At 41.6% G+C, this 19,071-nt stretch overlaps 1 protein-coding gene across 2 annotated transcripts in view; it reads left to right on the forward strand.

Annotated features, from left to right (window-relative positions):
- The window catches only part of LOC137654496 (protein argonaute-3-like), a 188,513-nt gene that overhangs the window by 153,198 nt on the left and 16,244 nt on the right, over window positions 1-19,071 (forward strand). The window contains exons 13-15 of one of the 2 annotated variants that reach the window (XM_068388165.1): window positions 8,497-8,700; window positions 11,751-11,871; window positions 12,965-13,137. In XM_068388165.1, coding sequence (XP_068244266.1) covers window positions 8,497-8,700; window positions 11,751-11,871; window positions 12,965-13,137 — 498 coding nt within the window. The remainder of the gene's footprint in view (window positions 1-8,496; window positions 8,701-11,750; window positions 11,872-12,964; window positions 13,138-19,071) is intronic. The other variant, XR_011046643.1, reaches the window with a different exon arrangement.

The following is a 19,071-nucleotide window of genomic DNA, read 5'->3' on the forward strand; positions in this document are numbered from 1 at the left end:
TTTGGTCTCCGATAGAGAAAAATCTCCACATAAATCACCTGGAATTATTAGCAGCCTGGAAAGGCCTAAAATTCTTTGTAGAAGATTAACAAGGATGAGAGGTGGTACTGATGAGCGACAACTCCACAGTCGTCTCGTACATCAACAAACAAGGGGGTACTCTGGCAAGAGGCCTCTGTCTGCTAGCGGTCCAGATTTGCCAGTGGGCGGAAGGCCACAGCATTTCACTCACAGCCAGGTTTATTCCGGGCCGGAGAAACATCGTGGCGGATCAATTGAGCAGGCATCACCAAGTGTTGAGTGGCGAATGGTCTTTGGATCCTCGAGTAGCGAAGACAGTAATAGCTTTATGGGATTTCCCCACAATAGACCTGTTTGCTACTTCTCTGAATGCGAAACTTCCCCGCTACGGGTCCCCAGTTCCAGACCATCAGGCAGCGATCCAGGGCGCCCTTCAACACTCCTGGGACAACCTGGATGCATATGTCTTTCCACCCTTTTGCTTGCTCAGAGGGGTGATCAACAATCTCAGGTCCTCCCGGAACTGCAAGCTAACTCTAATAATAGCTCCGGCATGGCCAAGCAGAGAGTGGTACGCAGACCTTCTTTCCCTGCTGGTTCAAGTTCCGAGGTTTCTGCCTCCAGAACCCCTTCTGTTGACGCAGCCACACAGTGGTATCCCCCACGGGAGAATCCACTTCCTGAAGCTTCACACCTGGAGGCTGTCCAGTCTCTTCTCAGAAGCAGAGGCTTTTCAGGGAAGGTGGCTGAGCACATGTCCAGGCTCCTGCACCAATCTTCCACAAACCTCTACCAAGCAAGATGGAGAGTGTTTGTAGCTTGGTGTAGAGGGCGAGTCGTGTCTCCACTCGATCCCTCTCTTCCATTAGTGGCAGACTTCCTGGTGTATCTCAGGGAGGAGAAACTCCTCTCAGTCTCGGCAATTAAGTGCTATCGTTCAGCCTTAAGCCTCATCTGTAGACTGAGAGGGGTTGACCTTTCCACCTCAGAGGATATCACCTTGTTGATTCGAGGTTTTGAGAGATCTTGCCCCCCAGTGGAGATTAGACCAACACCTTGGGACGTGTCCCTGGTCTTACGTTCCTTGAAGGGACCACCCTATGAGCCCCTAAATAGGGCCTCTGACTACTTCCTAACCCTTAAGACCGTCTTCCTAGTAGCTCTGGCCTCGGCAAAAAGGGTTGGTGAACTTCATGGTCTATCCTACGAAGTCACCCATTCTAGAGGATGGGGGGAAGTCTCGCTCAACTTCGTGCCAGGCTTAGTGGCCAAAACTCAGAATCCTTCATCGGCCGATGAGAGGTTTAGAGAATTTCAATTTTCCAGCCTCAATAGCGTAACACAGGATACTGACCAATTGGTACTGTGCCCAGTCAGGGCGCTAAGGAAATACCTGAAGCGCACCAGACCTTTCAGACCACGCCTCCGTCATCTCTTCCTCAGTACCAACAAGGTAAAGAAGAGAATCTCTTGCAACACCATCTCTTTCTGGCTCAAGAAAGTTATTGCGAGAGCCATTCACGGAGATCCAGAGGCAGCTCAACCCAAAGCCCATCAAGTTAGGGGAGTGGCTGCCTCACTGGCGTTTAAGAAGAATTTTTCAGTCTCCCAAGTCTTAAGAGCTGGAGTCTGGAAATGCCAATCTACATTCACCTCTCACTATTTAACTAATGTGACACATAGGTCTCTAAACACCTTTTCTATAGGGCCTATTGTGGCAGGGCAGCAGGTGCTGTAGCTACCTTACGCCCTTTCAGCGGACAGTAGCCATTGGTCAAGGATTCTGTGTTACACTAGGTTTTAGAAAGACATCCATCTATCTTCTGCTCCCTCCTTCTTCCTCCCATCTTGGTATCCTAGTCTGTAACCAGTTTCAGCTGGACTCACCAATGGAAATAAGGTATGAAACTCACCTGACTCCTCTCACAGGGTATAAGTTATACTCGTAGTCACGAGGGTTCCCCTTTTCAAGGTCAGGGGAACCCTAAGTATGAAAGGGTCCAAGTCGTATGTTCCCGACCCTCTTCATCCTGAAACATTTGTTTCCACGTAATTACAAACCTTCAGTTGTGCTAAGATTATGGGGATCTACAAAGGAAAGTTAATGGGAGATTTTTTCATCAAAAGAGTTCAGTCTGAGGACTATCTTCCCTAGGAATAGGGAACTCCTCGTCCACCTTGACCTCAAGACTAAGTCTCTTATAGTAAAGAATGAGGGTTTGTGTTTAGTGTAGGAACAAATGACAAACTTATAACAGAATTTATATTTTTCCTAACATACAAACCCGAATTCTTTACACAAATTTCCCTCCGTTGCCACCCCCTAAAAATAGTCCTAGCTAGAATCCGATTGAAGGTATTCAGTAGCTACCGACCGCCAGTCCCCCACCCCAAACAGGTGGATAACTACCGGCCCGGTCGTTAACGACCTTGTTAAGGTTTTCTGCCGTATTTTCCAGCTCGGGCTAGAATATCTCCTATAGTAAAGAATTTGGGTTTGTATGTTAGGAAAAATATAAACTCTGGTATAAGTTTGTCATTTTTGGGTGAGATAGCCATGTCGTCCTGATGGAAGGTTCCTATAGGTAGCTTTCTAAGGGATATTTGGTTACAGTGATATTCCCAGAGAATTAACCTTTAGGTCTCCAGAATTCTAACTCGTGGCGCAAATATCCTAAAAATTTCTCTTAAGGATATCGCATAATATCAGGGGACGTATATCTTGATACGACATAGCAATCTTCACCCCGAATAGCGTTTTCGTTTCGAGGAGGAAGAGTGGCAAAAATAGAAGGGGAGTCGTTATCAAGGTTACCCTTCCTCCCGTATTAATATTGAGTATCTAGATGGCGCTGTATCCAAGATGGCGCTCATTCCTTGTAGCATTAAGCATGGTGCTACAGATATAGTAATTTTGGGAGGGATCCTGCCAAGGCCTTTTCTATAGAAAAGGAGGGCGGGTCCATCAGGACGACATGGCTATCTCACCCAAAAATAGATTTTTCGCGTCCATTTTTTGGGCTCAAGCCATGTCGTCCTGATGGAAGTTTTCCAGAGAATTACTAGAAAGTACTGTATCTGTGGATTTTCATAGGTGCCTTAACCTTGGGACAAATTTTTTATGGTCGTCCGGGCCATTGAGATAAATTACGTTACCGTTATCCATCATTACCACTAATCATGGACAATGTTGGTGCTTCCTGTCCCGTGCAGGGAAGAATCATACTAGACAGTAGAAAAGGGGTCTCAAGGTTTGCATATATTGTATGAACAAACATAAGTATCCACTAGATATACAAAAGGTCTCATCGTTTGTATATGTTGTCGGAACAACGAAGTGTCAACTATATCCATTGTTTGTAAGCATAAGATAATATGAGGTTTACTTAAATAAATAAGTAAGAGAACTCGGGCATATTTAATGTGCTAATTGCAGAGCGAAATAAGACGCAATTACACTCTAATAGACATTTATTTAGAATAAATGACCAAAAGGAATAACGACTGTAATGAGTGTAACGTGTTAAGGGAATTTTACTTACAACGTATACAGAAAATATTTTTCTTGAAAGGGAAGAAATGATGAGTGCCACTCTAAATTTGAAAATTTTCCTAATATGATTTCTGTAAATGTTGTATACTATCAACACTGTGTACTATGTACACACACACGGCACAAGTGTTATCTGTATAATTCCACACCTGAGATTTTGAACAGTCTTAGTGTCACCATGGTGACACTCACTTAAAAGGTATCGCACTGGAAGTGTCAACACTTTTCTACCCTAATTGATAGTCCCAATCAATTGACTGTTCATCGCAGCACTAGACGACAGGTTTTAATACACTACCTGCCGCCACCACATAATGCTTCAGTTCGTGGACTTGGTTTGCGTAGTGTTTGTAGAACACTCTGGATGACTTCCATCCAGTATATGAGCGAAGACGCTCAAAGTCAATATACTGAAAAAAGTATAGTGATGAAGCAATTTTTCTTGGATCATGACCTGCAGGTGTACTGTCAGGATCTGCTCTGCGAATGAAGTAGGTGAGCTTTGCCCTCAGTTGTTTTAGGGATAAGTTTGATCCTGAAGTTTCTCCTTTGAAGAGCTGTCCTCCCTGAAGTCTGAAGTTCTACGAAGATAGACCTTTAGATACTCTACTGGACACAGAGAGACATCTTCCTTTAGAGGGCAAATTCTCCAGGGACCCCATCTCTTAGTGGGTAGCTCGTTCTTGGAGAGAAAGGCTGGATCAGGAAAGAGATTCAGTTCCTCCACTTCTGTGAATTGAATGTGGCCCTCATTTCTTGATAGGGCTACTATTTCACTAACTCTAGCGCCTGAGGCTATAGCGAACAGGAAAATAACCTTCTGGGTTAGATCCTTGAGAGAACAATCTTCATTGTTCACAGATTAAGCATAATGTTGGACCTTGTCCAAAGACCATGAAATGGGCTTCGGAGGAGCTGCAGGCCTAAGTCTAGCGCATTCCTTCGGGATCTTGTTAAAGATTTCGTTCGTCAGGTCCACTTGAAAGGCGTATAGAAGAGGTCTAGTGAGGGCTGACTTGTACATAGTTATCGTGTTGACTGCCAGACCTCGTTTATGAAGGTGGATAAAGAAGGACAGACAGAAGTCTATTGAAATTTCTTTCGGTCCTTTTGTTTTAACAAAAGCAACCCACTTTTTCCAAGACGATTCATATTGTCTTCTAGTTGACTTAGATTTGTATTATTCTAAGAATTCTATAATGCCTTTTGAGATCCCAAATCTTTTCTTAACCGCTAAGGCGAGAAAATCATGAAAGGAAGGTTTTGGGTTCAATGTGATGAAGCGAAGACAGTCGACTTCTGAACCTGTTGAGATAGTGCTGGGTTTGGTACAAGGACCAGCCTCAGCCTCAGTTCCATCACTAGAGGGAACCAGTTGCTCTTGGGCCACTTGGGGGCCACTAGAACTGCCGTTCCCTGGAAGGATCTCAGTTTGTTGAGGACCTTCAGCAGGAGATTGGATGGAAGGAACAGGAAATTCCGGGTCCATTCGTTCCAAACTAGGGACATGGCGTCCGTTATCTCCTCTAGAGGGTCCTCGTATGGGGCTACATATCGAAGTAGTTTCTTGATGTCGCTCATCACGAAGAGGTCGATCTGCAGTTCCGGGACTTGTTCCAAGATGGAAGAGAATGAGTCTGCGTCTGGGGACCATTCTGACTCTATCGGCTTGAGCCTGATTAGAGCATCTGCTGTCACATTGCGGAACCTTTGTAAGTGAACTGCTGATAGGTGCCATCTCTCTAGACAAAGGATGGCTAATATCACATGGTTGATATGGGATGATCTCGAGCCTTGTCGGTTTAGACATCTCACTATCACTTCGCTGTCCAAGATCAGCCTGATGTGGACTGATCTGCGAGGGGAGAGTTTTCCCAACGTCAAGAGGACTGCCATGGCTTCCAAAATGTTGATGATAAAGGCCTTGAACAGAGATGACTAAGTCCCTTGGGCTTTCCTTTGATGGGAGTGAACTCCCCATTCTTGCGTCGAGGCATCCATGTGGATGGTCATCGACGGCAGAGGTGGTTGCAAGGGCACGGTCCTCATTAGGCTCTTGGCCTTCGACCATGGGTTGAGAAGTGATCGTAGTGAGGCCGGTATCAGTCATTTTAGATCTCTTCTAGCGTTTGATGCGTATCTTCTCCAGACTCCTGACGCATCTTTCAGCTGTGCTCTTAGCACTGGGTCTGTTACTGCTGCGAACTGGAGAGAGCCCAGTACTGTTTCCTGTTGGCGTCTTGAAATCCTGTTGGATTACAGTAGTCTCTTGACAGACCCTGCGATCTTCCTCCTCTTCCCCTAGGGAATGGAGAGATAATGTGACCTCAGGTTCCAGTGGCTTTCCAACCATTGAAACCTTTGAGCTGGAGAGAGTCGAGACTTCTTGAAGTTGATCTTGCATCCCGGATGTTCCAGGAACTGGATCACTTCTTTGGATGCTGCCTGCACCAACCAGTTGTCCAGGTACACTGCTACCTGAACACCTCCTAGGCGTAGTTGTTGCACGACTGTAATCGCCATAACAGCGAATGTAGAATAAGTATACAGTATGTGTGGAATAAATAATATAGCTATACGGAAGAAAGGGAACTAGAATAAAGAGTTAAAAGCTAGCGAGAGAAAATATGCTTACTATGGAAGCGCTCATCCCGGGCGCATTAACCTTTAGCCTTAACACATGTCGAACACCACCATAGGAAAAGAATCAAGCCATTGATGTGTGGAGCATAAACATATCTCCATCGTGAATGTATAACGTAGTTGTGAACGAGAATTTGCAGAGAATACACACCTTAGAGCAATCTCCAAAACTACCACAATACCACATCGTGTATGTATAATGTTGTACACAATTATGTAATATGTTAATATTTTAACAACTGTAAGTTAGAGGAGGCTATAACGATCAACATACAAATCATTGTGTTATTCATTGTCTGACACATGGATTTTAGATCAATAACAAGTCAATTTCTAATGATACTAACTCGCATATTGTCTATGTCACCAGGTTTGATCACGACAAATAAATAGTGAATTCAACACTGCGGTATCAATTACTCCACCATTAGTCGCTAGAGAAAGAGGCGACTACAACGACTGCATCTGCAAGTTTCATGAAGATACTTGGGAATATGTTTAGTCCGAAGGGTATGGCTCTTAGAACATACTTTATCTTCTGTAACTTGAATCCTAGGTAGGAGGGGAGGGGAGGCGCCTGACTAGAAGGTGCCAATAGGCATCTGTCAGGTCTATCGAGACTGTGAACGCCCCTTTTTGTAACAGGGTCCTTATGTGTTGAAGGTTTAATATCCTGAACTTGCTGTTGTTCATGAACTTGTTGAGTGGCGACAAGTCCAGAATGACTCTGAGTTTTTTCTGAGTCCTTCTTGGGAACACAAAACAGCCTTCCCTGGAATTTGATGGACTTTGCTTTCCTTTTAACCTGTATGCTCAAGAGCTATAGGGTATATTCTTCTAATGCGGGGGTGGAGTGTTGGAAGAATTGAGGAAATGATGGTGGAGACTTGTTCCGTTTCCATCCTAGTCCAATCTTGATTAGGTCGTGGGCCCAAGGATCGAAGGTTCAACGATCCTGAAATTGTTGGAGCCTCCCTCCTACCGGAAGCGTCTCCTTGCTTCAATTGATTGGAGGGTTTACCTCCTCGACCGCATCCTCCCCTACCTCTTGAGGGATGTCTAGAGGAGCCCCGTCTGGATCCTTTACCTTTCAACCGAAAGGTAGTGGTCTGCCTCTCAAACCCGGGGTTGAATGCTGGTGATGGGCAACTAGCTGTTGAGGCACCACTTGGAAGGTGGTCTGTGTTTGGGCCACCACTTGGGGCACCACGGTCGTAGTAACTGTGGGATGTTGTTGAGCAGGCCGAAGGGGGAGTCTAGACTTCTTCGTGTTCCTTTTAGGTTGGGGACCCGCATCCGGGGAAGACTTCCTCTTTGAAGAGATGCCCCACTTCTGGAAAAGGTTCCTATTCTCTGTGATGGCTTTCTCGACTACCTCTTTGATTACTTCATGATTTATGTGTCTTAGCCTATTACTATTTTCATTTTAATATCGTACAATTCAGTACCTCTATTGCATCTAGACTACACACATGAAAAAATTTTGTTTTTTAGCCAAACTGTCCATGAACTCGAAACAACTGCAGGTACATACATTTAGTTGATATTTGTAATTGGTGAGAGTATTGTTCTATGGTGGTTGGGTTAGGCAATTTTTTATGGTTTATCTAAGCTAATTAAAGCGACAGCCAAATGCATCTGTAATATTAGCAGTCCGGCAATTTGAAAGCCTGGAAGATATTAGATGTCGAAAATTTTAGTGTTATTAGCTCTCATAATTTAAGCCGGTACCAGACTACTTATTGGTTGATAATCAATAGTGTATCAGTACTTAATGACTGATAATTTCGAACCATTTTGTTGGTTTGGTCCCCATGACTGTGAGGTATTCGCTTGTTGAATGGCCTAGTCATTAGAATTTTATAGCTTGACAGCTGTAAAGCTCATGGTGAGGATCGCTGGTACAGTATATCTTTACAAAGATATTTGGAAAGGATGCTGTAAATGCCTCTAGTAGTAATTTAAGAGCTGTTTCAGAAGGTATTCAGCAAAATATTTTACTTTTTTTTATTCCTGTATATTTTTTTATAGATTTGTTTATGTTTATGATTTCTTCCTTTATTATTTTTTAGCAAATAACATGTGTAAATGACCTTTGATATCTTAGTGCTTGTAAACTTTAAGTCAATGAGAAAGTTTATGTTTAAGAAACTAAAGTTTTATGAATTTAATTGTTTTTACTATTTTGCTATCATAGATATGTGTAAGGTGAAGTTGTTTTATTTTTATTTCAGAGTGCATTACAATTAAAAATTTCTTATTTGATGTATTTTTTTCAGAAGCCTCTTAAAATCATTTCATTATGCTACGGGGGGCTATAAGCCTGAGAGAATTATCATGTACCGAGATGGTGTGAGTGAATCTCAATTTTTAGAAGTACTTGCTTATGAACTGAGAGCAATGCGTGAAGCTTGTCACTCCTTGCAGGAGGGATATGAGCCTGGTATAACTTTCATTGTAGTGCAGAAGAGACATCACACAAGGTTAGTGTGAAATTTTTTTTATTAAAAATTTTATTTAGTTGTAGGGTAGTTATATTAATATCATCTCTCTCTCTCTCTCTCTCTCTCTCTCTCTCTCTCTCTCTCTCTCTCTCTCTCTCTCTCTCTCTCTCTTTGAACATGGCGAGTATATTATACATGCATTTAAAGGAACTACACAGAGAGAGAGAGAATTGTTGATTACTTATGTAGTTTCCATATTTCCTTTCCTCACTGGGCTATTTTTGCTATTGGAGCCCTTGGGTTTATAGCACTTAGAGAGAGAGAGAGAGAGAGAGAGAGAGAGAGAGAGAGAGAGAGAGAGAGAGAGAGAGAGAGAGAGAGAGAGAGAGAATATATTTTGAATTGTTAATTACTTTTGTAGTTTCCAGATTTCCTTTCCTCACTGGGCTATTTTTGCTGTTGGAGCCCTCAGGTTTATATCACTGCTTTTCCAACTTGGGTTGTAGCTTAGCAAGTAATAATAATGTTAATAATTATAATAATGATAATTTTGAAAATAAGCTTCCAAGCTTACCTTACTCATCTTGCAGTATAAGGGTATTTTTCACCAATAAGGTTATGTAAGGTTTGAATTCTCCCTCAGTTTATTCCTGGAAAATTGAACATCTCAGATCAGCTAAGCAGAAAGTCGGTTAAGCCTTTGGGCTCTCGTCATGTTGATCCTGCTGGTTCTCATGACCCTGGGAGTCCTTCAGTATATCTAAAGATTTTTAAATGGTGTCGCCGTTTCTAGATGTTTACATCATCACCGAATGGAGTTGGAGAGGTTTTGTTCACCTGTTCTGTATACCTTAGCATGAAAGGTAGATGCCCTGTTCCAAGATGTCAAATGTAGACATTTACTCATTCCCGGTGTACTGTATACCATGATTAGGCAGATATGAAACAAGTTTAGGATCTGTACAAACAACAGAAAAGTGTAATATTCCCGTTCTGTCCAAAGGGAATGGTGAACAGATCTGTGACCTCTGTTCTTCGAGGGTCTGATAAGGTTGTTGTACATAACCCAGCCAACCAATTTCAAAGGTGATTCATCCAAACCCATCTGTGCTACATCAAACCACATGGACTATCCATTGTATCCTCAGAAACAAATGGTTTTCACAGCCCTCTAGATTGTCTTTAATATGTTATGAAGGACAGTTACCATTATTCTGTATCAAATACACTGAAATGTTTTTGATTGGTGCCAGTTTAAGAATGTATTAATGACTAGAGCTAGCTAGAATATTGTTAAATGTTTAAGGTTCTTTCATTATGAATAATAATTTGAAATTTCACCCATTAAGGGATCTGGATCAATGCTTAATTCTGTACTAAGTATCTTGGATTACATCTGTCCATTTCAGGAATATCATAGCAGGTGCATTTAGGGCTTTAAGTATAGAAAGGCCTCTAATAGTCAAGTCCAATTTGTTCCAATTGGATGTGGTTTTGCAGTATTTATAAGGTTTGGCTTTTGATCCATTTGAAAATATTTTGCCTATAGATTTCATGGCTAAAACACTTTCCCTACTGACATTACCTTCAGCTAAAAGCATATCTTTCATTGACTATCTTTTAAGGTTGACTTTGTCCTCCTTGAGAGTAAAGAATTATTTTAAGACCGATAGTCTTTTCTAACCTTTCCAAACCCCCTATTTGGAAATAAAAGTAAGTATTTCAATAGAAAATAGATTTGTTTGTCCCGTAAGACATTCAGTATAATTTGGAATCTTGCTAAGAATTTGATCCATATCTAATAAAATCCTTGAAGGTTAAGAGTTATGATATTAGAATCACAGGTACACCTAATTTTTGTTGGTCTTTTTTATGGAAAGTTTTATTGGCAGCTCATTCAAACCACATGGTGTCTGCTAAAAATTATTTTGGTGAATCCTACTTTATCGAGATTACTGTGCTCTGGGTCTGATAGTGGCTATTGAAGGAAAGTTGGGAAATTTAGAAAAATTTACTGGTAAAATGTCAATAAACAAAGCTTCTAGAGAATAAACCATTTGAATATGAGGTGAATGTAGAAATACAATTTTTTTATTAAGAAATTTTATTTCATATTTCAGAAATTTATAGCAAAGTATGCTTAGTCTTTTAGAATTATTATTTTATGATTTCAAGATTAAATATATTCCAATTTATTTCTTTTGAAGTCTCCCTCCATCTCTCATATGTTTTACTAATGATTTTAATAAAACTACAGTATTAAGTAATTCATTATAGTATATGAAGTACTAAAGTACAGTATTTTAACAAAGTAAATTTCAACTATTTTAATCTTAGCATGTTATTAAAAAACAATTTCTACAAAGGTAAGGTTGAGAATAAGGTGTGCATATATTGTGACTGGTCGTAGTAAGTTTACAGCTAAAATTAATTGTAGTTTTTTCATTATATGTCTACATATTTGCAATGTTTCTTATCAGATATTTTGATAAGTTAGAATATGATATTAGCAGTACTGAACCATGTTTGGAGTATTAAAACAAAGCTATCTGCAGCCAAATTTGAAATTCCAGGACACAATGTTCAATTTTGTATTACTTTACATTTATAGACTTGGAGGATAGCATGTTTTAAAATTTTCAGGGTGAACGATCTCAAGTTGAGGTACTGTATACAGGATCTTCAATTGAGAAAGATAACCATTCATTATTTAAGATGCAATTGAAGAGTGGAGAAATTGTAAAAAGCAAATACAAATGGTAGTGGTAACTGAAAAAAAAGAAAAAAGTATGAAGTGTTATTTACTTGGTAAAAGAAAAAAAACATTTACAGTACTATACTATAATAATTTCTGTCTGGGTAAATTAGTTTAGCCAGATCTTTTATTGATTGTACCAATAGGTTGGGCAGCTTCTTTTGGGAGAGGGGTTGTAAAGATTTGTAATGAATATTTAAGAAAAAAAATTTAAAATATATACTTGAAGTTTATTTGGGTTTAACTGCTTTCTTTTAGAAAACTGAATTATGTTTTATCAAAGCTGCTGTTATGAGGAAGATTGTATCAGTAAATGTGATTCTTTTCTTTCAAGGTTCTTCCCAGTTAATGAAAGGGATGGGGTTGGTAGGAACAAGAATGTCCCTCCAGGAACAGTGGTGGACTCGGATGTCACACATCCTACTGATATTGATTTTTTCCTTTGCTCACATGAGGTAAAATAAAATTTTTATTGAATAATTTAATAACCAATTTACATTGCTGGATTTGTTTCCTAGAAACTATAATGTTACATAGGTATACGAGAGAGAATTTTCACTTTAGGTACAAATCCAAGAAAATGGGCACACCTGACCTCGACAAAATGAATATATTCAAGGGGATCTATATCAATGGCTTCCATAAATAAAACTATTCAAAGGTGTGTCCTGGAAAGCCTTGGCATATCCTTTGTGAATTATTCACATTAGCCAATATGATAACAGTCAGTGCCATTAACTGCAATATTTTCAATTAAAATTTTCAAAACATGCACTAAACAAAGCTCATCAGAAAATTAGTTGGTAAGGGCCATTGGAAAATAGGTTTTGTGATTGCCCTGAAAACCATATACTGTATTGTTTATTACAGCTAAAGATGGTAGCTCAGAGAGGGCTAAGTATGTCGTTTTTAGTAAACTTTAAGGATGAGGCTTCTAGCCGTATACACTCATTCTTCCACTTACATACTGAAATATTGTTGTATGTAAAGTAAGGACCCTGGGACTAACAACCAGAAAATCTTAAAAGGCTAACCATTTATAGTTACAAAAAAAAAATTACTCTCACCAAAGTTAAAAGCTTTACATAATAATCATTACTTGTTAATATTGTAGGACATTAGTATTTTACAGTATATTTACACAGGTTTGGCTTATTCAAATATAAAATCATATTATGCTACCATTTAATGTCTGGAAAGAAAAATAAAAAATGAAATGAAAAACAAGAAAGGAAAGTAATGAAAAGGGGCCAAATATCAACAACACATAGAAAAAAGGCAGTCTGTATTGTACTCCTGTGGTTTTACGTATAATCTTCATGCAATGCTGTCATGCTTTTCTAAAGGCATTTTTATGAAATGGTCTTTGAATTCACATTAACTTTTTCTTGTGGCTTTATTAATGACATTCTTTTGATTCAGTATTACTGAATGAATTTGGATTATTTTACAAATATATCAATAACTTCTTTCCAGTTGTATTGAAATTGATCTAATGTAATTTTATTGTTTTAATTTTACCTAACTTACCATCTATTGAAATTTCAGGGTATACAAGGCACTAGTAAGCCAACACATTATCGTGTACTGTGGGACGATAATGACTTGAGCCTCGATCAGCTTCAAACATTTTCCTATGCTATGTGTCACCTCTATGCTCGCTGTGCTAGAGCAGTGTCGATACCCACTCCTGCCTATTATGCTCACTGGGCTGCATATAGGTAAGTCATTATTTAATTTTCCTCAGATAGCATAAGTTATATTTAAAAGTATTAAGTAAAACAATCAAGACATTAAAAAGGTTCTTTATACCTATAGCCAAAAAAAGTTTTATTATTTCAATGAATTTTACCAATGGATAACCTAGATTTCTTTTTTAAATGTCTTTCATCATTAATTTCAAGTTCTTATTCTCCCTCCCTCCAGTTGCTTCCCCTCTGGGATGTTAAGGCATGGGTAGACTTAATATACAGATATACCTCGACTTAAGTCGTTTCAAATTAAGTCTGTTGTCAAAAATAATACATGGAAAATGAAAATTCAGTTTTGAGTCATTTTGTTTGACTTTCCGTCTGTCTGCCACAAGTATCAAAATCATAACGTCACTGGAATAGCGCCAAAAGCACACAAAACATGTTACTTTACTATAAATAAGAATTAAAGTTCTGTATATAAAATCATTTTAAAACACTTATATTCAACGTAAACGTTCATATAATTAACACTAATCCTAGCGAATGAACCTTGAAAACACCAGTGACTGTTTTTATATTAATTAGGGGTTTTCAATATTAATCTTACCCGATGATCATGTAGCTGTCAACTCTGTTGCCCGACAGAAATCTACGGTCGGGATACGCCAGCGATCGCTATACAGGTGGGGGTGTACACAACAGCGCCATCTGTGAGCAGGTACTCAAGTACTTCTTGTCAACAAGAACTCAATTTTTCCTCTGTCGTGCCACCGGCTAGACCTACTTGGATACGCTGTTGATTCTGGAGTTATTGTTCACGCTTTGGTGATGTATTTGCTCTAGAGTTTAGCCTTCGCTATTCAGGAAGCTTTATCATTAGCTTAGCAAGCTTTTGGAATTAATTTGATTTAATTATGGTGACGAAGAGAGTATGGACTCTCTTTCACTTTTAAATGGCCGACCCTTCCCTTAGACGGAAGTGTTGGTGTCGAAGAGAGTATAGACTCTCTTTCACTTTTTATGACCCACCCTTCCCTTAGACGGAAGTGTGTTTAGGTTTTTGGTAATCTTGCTTAACAAAGTTATAGATTTATTTTATATCTCTCCGCCATTTATAGGCCTCTTCGATTAACTTTCCATTTATTATAAACTTATAAAAATTAATTTTTATGTTTGTTTATATGCGACCTTTCCTATAGTAGGCGGTCCTTACTTGGAACCGAAGTTAATTAACATTGAGCCCGTCATATCGTTTTTCCTGTTAAGAATTTATGCTATTTTAATTTTAATGTTTTTGAAAGAATTTCTTTGATAGTCTCGTACTATTTTCAAAGTTGAACTAACGTTTTGTTTAGTCTCCGCAGTTGTTGACGTTCAGAACGTTCAACTTGCGCTCTATCGTTACGATAGAGAGAGAGTATTTCACGGTTTCACGTTGCAGTAAGAGTAAACCGATTCTAGCGTTTCGTTCATTCTTTCTTAGCTTAAATGGTTTTAATTCTAATAAAGGAACTTTTTATTTGGGAAACCTTTCAGTTTTTTTCCTTTAACAAATAATATGTTTTAACGATATATATAATTGGGCTCATCTCTCAGGTTCTAAGTCAAGAGAGAGAGAGAGAGAGATAGAGACGGAGGGAGAGAGAGGAGGATAAACGTTTCGTTCAAGCGGGTAACGTTGTTCTCGTTTTTTGCTCTTCTCCCTAGTCGCTATAGGGGAAGAAGGTAAAACGTTTCTAGAGTTTTATTCTTGTTCCCAGGCTTTATGCGGTGAGAGATTTTAAACGTAGTTTATTTGATCTAGTGTTTAGTCTCTTTTCCAGCCACTGAATTCTTTATCTTTCATTATGTTTTTCTGTTACATTGTAATACTGTTTTCGCAATTACTACCTTTTAATGAAGGATAGGATTGCGTGTTTCAGGTACAAACCACTTAAAGTTTCGAGTTCAGTGAAATAAGTGCAAACAGAAAATCAAAAGTGATAAAGTGATATGCGCAAAGTGTTACAATGTTGCGTTCGAGGGTTCGTCTGTTCGTGCCAGTTGTTCACCTAGTCCGATACCTCTTACAAGCTCCCAAGCCCAGGGGAGAAGTAATGTCGAAGGACTTATGGGTTCCACAGGCCTTGATCGACGAACAGACGTTTCCCTCCGTGGTTTCGGGTGTATCTACACACGTTGCCGACGTGATCACCCCACCCACACAAAGACGAGAGAGCCCATTTATTCCTCGTCTGCGGAAGAGGTTTCTCGCAGAAACCATGGACCAAATCTTGCAGCTTTTAAGTGCAAGTCGGTCCCTTCCGCGCAAGTCCAACGGCCTAGGTGTAGCCACTGGGTCAGTTCGGACTCGCTGCAGTACGACAACTGCACACCTCCCAAGAGAGGCAAGGTGGTACCGCAACAGGCAGTAACTCCGTCTGTTGCCGCACCAGCTGTTTTAGACCCTCAGTCACAACGGACAGTAGCTCCGTTTGTTGTTGTCTTTCATAGACCCTAGTGGTCCATGCTGCAGACTATACAGTCTCAGCTTGCTCCTTCATGCAGGAGTATCATGCTGGAAGGTTGACAATGCACCTGTTAACCTACAACCCGCCGAGGTTGTGCGCTCAGCAGATACTGCGGCTGCCTGCTCCCACCCTCCACCTGTGAGAGCTCCACCACCGATGCGCAGTCCCCCCTGCCAGACGCATGTTCTTGCTGCACCATCTGCTAACATGCGTGAGCTACCGCATCAGCAGTGGGAAGGTTCTGTAGAGCTGCCGGGTTCCAGCACTATGCGGCATTCTCCGCTGCCCATGCAGCATGCTCTGCATACCTTACAGCATGCTCCGCATACCATGCAGCATGAGCCGCATACCTTACAGCATGCTCCGCATACCATACCGCATGCTCCTCACCCACCGCAGCCCCTCCCACGCACCAGCACTCTGCTTTTGTTGTTGCCAGCTCCCACACTCCGACTGAGGAGAAGGTTGACGATGCACCCGTGGGCCTACACCTCCCACGGTTGTGCGCCCGGCATGGCTTCCTGCTCTCACACTCTTGTTGTGAGAGCTCCTCCACCCATGCACAGTCAACCCTGCCAGATGTATGATGACTCCCACACACAGAGCACTCCGTTGCCGTGCGTGAGCCTCCGCAACACACTGTGGTTACCGCCACTCGCCAGCAGCAAACTAGTCAGTCAGGAGTTGAGGCTTCCCCACACAACTTTGGTTGTTGCCAACTCACAAACTGTCTTACAGTTACATGACGTTGCCTTCTGGTCTGCTACTTATACACCAGTGCTGTATGTCCTCACGCTCCTGTTGTGGTTGACAGTTCAGTTTTTGACAGTTCACAGACTGTCAAGCAGTTTCATAACGTTGCCTTCTGGTCTGCTGCTTTTGCACCAGTGAAACCCTCACTGAGAGAACCTAGCTTTTCTCGGATATGGTTCCTGTAGATGAGAAAGTGCTGTTCTCCCTCCTTCTGATATTCCCTTGAGGACTCTGTCATTTGGAGAGGAGCCTTAAGCTGCTTAGCCTCCTATGGACTTTTATTTAAGCATAACATGCTTCCAGGGAGGGTAAATGGTTCCGCTTCAGTCGCTAACCCCGTCTGTTGCCACACCTGCTCCCATAGACCTTGGGCTTTGTTGCAAGACATGCAGTCCAAGCTTAGTCCTTGATAGAGGATTTTTTACGGAGAAGACCCTTCTTGCCAACGACCTTCCTACCGGTTGGTTGTACGCCCTGTTGACGCTGAGGTATCCTACTCACGTCCGCCAGTTGAGATGGTTCCTCCACCGGTGCGACCCAGTGTGGGTTGCCAGTCGCACGTTGATGTTATGCTTCTCTCGGAGGTGGTTGTGGACGTTCAGTGTGTCACTGGGAAGACGTTCAACAACCAGCAGAGGTGACTTGTTGTGACGCAGTGCGGCAACCTCAGCAACCCGATAAGGGGTTGTCTGTACTACCCAGACAGTCTAGACAGTTTCGGGTTGTCGCTGTACTTCCTCGCTTCCCCATGGTTGACAGTTCACAGACTGTGCAGCAGTACCATGATCTTGTGTCCGGCTCCGTCACGCATCCACCAGTGCGACCGGATTCAGCGAGTCAGACGTTGCCCACTCCGTTGCCGTTTCCTCATCAGTTTCGGATGAGGAACCCTCTGATGAGGACATGGCTGAACAAGAAGATCAATCCCCAGCCCTGCTATCCATCCAGAAGATGCTGAAGAAGGAATACGGCCCTGTCAGGCTGTGGATGAGTCTGGTTAGGACACTGTCATCCGTGGTGCATTTGGTGTCACTTGGAAGACTACACCTCCGTCCTCTTCGGTTTCATCTAGCTCTTCACTGGAAAAGGACAAGATGCTAGAAGCGGTCTCGATCCCGGTTTCCGGAAGATAAGTCTGGTCTAACCTGAGGAAAGGACTTTATCAACCTTTTATAGGGTCTTCCCCTGACTGTTCAGACTCCCAACCACGTTCTCTTCTCAGACGCATCGGACGTAGGCTGGGGTGCGACCTTAGGCGGTAGGGAATGCTCGGGATTATGGAACTCGCGTCAAAGGACAATGCATTTTAACTGCAAGAAGCTTCTGGCAGTAAGTCTGACCTGGAAAAGCTTCAGGTCTCTCCTTCAAGACAAAGTAATGGAGGTCAACACGGACAACTCCCTGCTTTGATGTTCATCTCCTAGCAAGGAGGGACCTACTCTCTGACATGGTGCGAGTTCGCTAGTGACCTCCTCTCCTGTTCAACAGGTCTAGACTTTTCACTAGTAACAAATTTCTTCCAAGGCAACTTGAATGTCTTAGCAGTTTGTCTCAGTAGGAAGGGACAATAATTCCAACATATTGGACCCTCCACAGAGATGTATGCAAGAGACTTTGGGTCACCTGGGGCCATCCAACCATAGATCTCTTCGCAACCTCGATGTCCAAGAGGCTCTCAACAGACCCAGCAGTGGTTCTTTTAGATGCCTTTCTACTAGATTAGTCTCATCTAGATCTATATGCATTCCCTCCGTTCTAGTTTGTCAACAAGGTACTGCAGAAGTTCGCCTCTCACGTTGGGACAAAGTTGACACTAGTTGCTTCCCTCTGGCCCGCGAGAGAATAACTTACCGAGATACTTCGATGGCTAGTAGACGTTCCCAGAACTCTTCCCCTAAGGGTGGACCTGCTACGTCTGCCACGCGTAAGAAGGTACTCCAAGGCCTCCACGCTCTTCGTCTCACTGCCTTCAGAGTATCGAAAGACTCTCGAGAACTAGAGGTTTTTCGAAGGAGGCAACCAGAGCGATTGTTAGAGCAAGGAGAACATCCACCCTTAGAGTCTACCAATCGAAGTGGGGAATCTTCCTAAACTGGTGCAAGTCAGTATCCGTATCCTCGACCAGTACCTCTGTAACTCAAATAGCTGACTTCCTCTTATATCTGAGAAAAGAGCGATCTCTTTCAGCTCCCACTTTCAAGGGTTACAGAAGCATGTTGGCATCAGTCTTCCGTCACAGAGGCTTAGATCTTTTTAACAATAAAGATCTACAGGACCTCCTTAAGTCTTTTGAGACCACGAAGGAGCGTCGTTTGGTTACACCTGGTTGGAATTTAGACGTGGTTCTAAGATTCCTTATGTTAGACAGGTTCGAACCACTTCAATCAGCCTCCCTGAAAGATCTCACCTTTAAGACTCTTTTCCTGATATGCTTTACCAGCTAAAAGAGTCAGTGAGATTCATGCCTTCAGCAAGAACATCGGTTTTTCATCCGAAACGGCTACATGTTCTACATCTTGGTTTTCTAGCCAAACACGAGCTGCCTTCTCGGCCTTGACCAATATCGTTCGTTATTCCAAACTTATCGATATGGTTGGAAAGGAACTAGAAAGAGTATTATGTCCTGTAGAGCTCTTAAGTTCTATTTTAAAAACCTTTATGAGGCCCGTCTGAAGCTTTATGGTGTTCAGTTAAGAAT

Source organism: Palaemon carinicauda, chromosome 15 (assembly GCF_036898095.1).
Source record: "Palaemon carinicauda isolate YSFRI2023 chromosome 15, ASM3689809v2, whole genome shotgun sequence".
NCBI classification, from domain to species: Eukaryota; Metazoa; Arthropoda; class Malacostraca; order Decapoda; family Palaemonidae; genus Palaemon; species Palaemon carinicauda.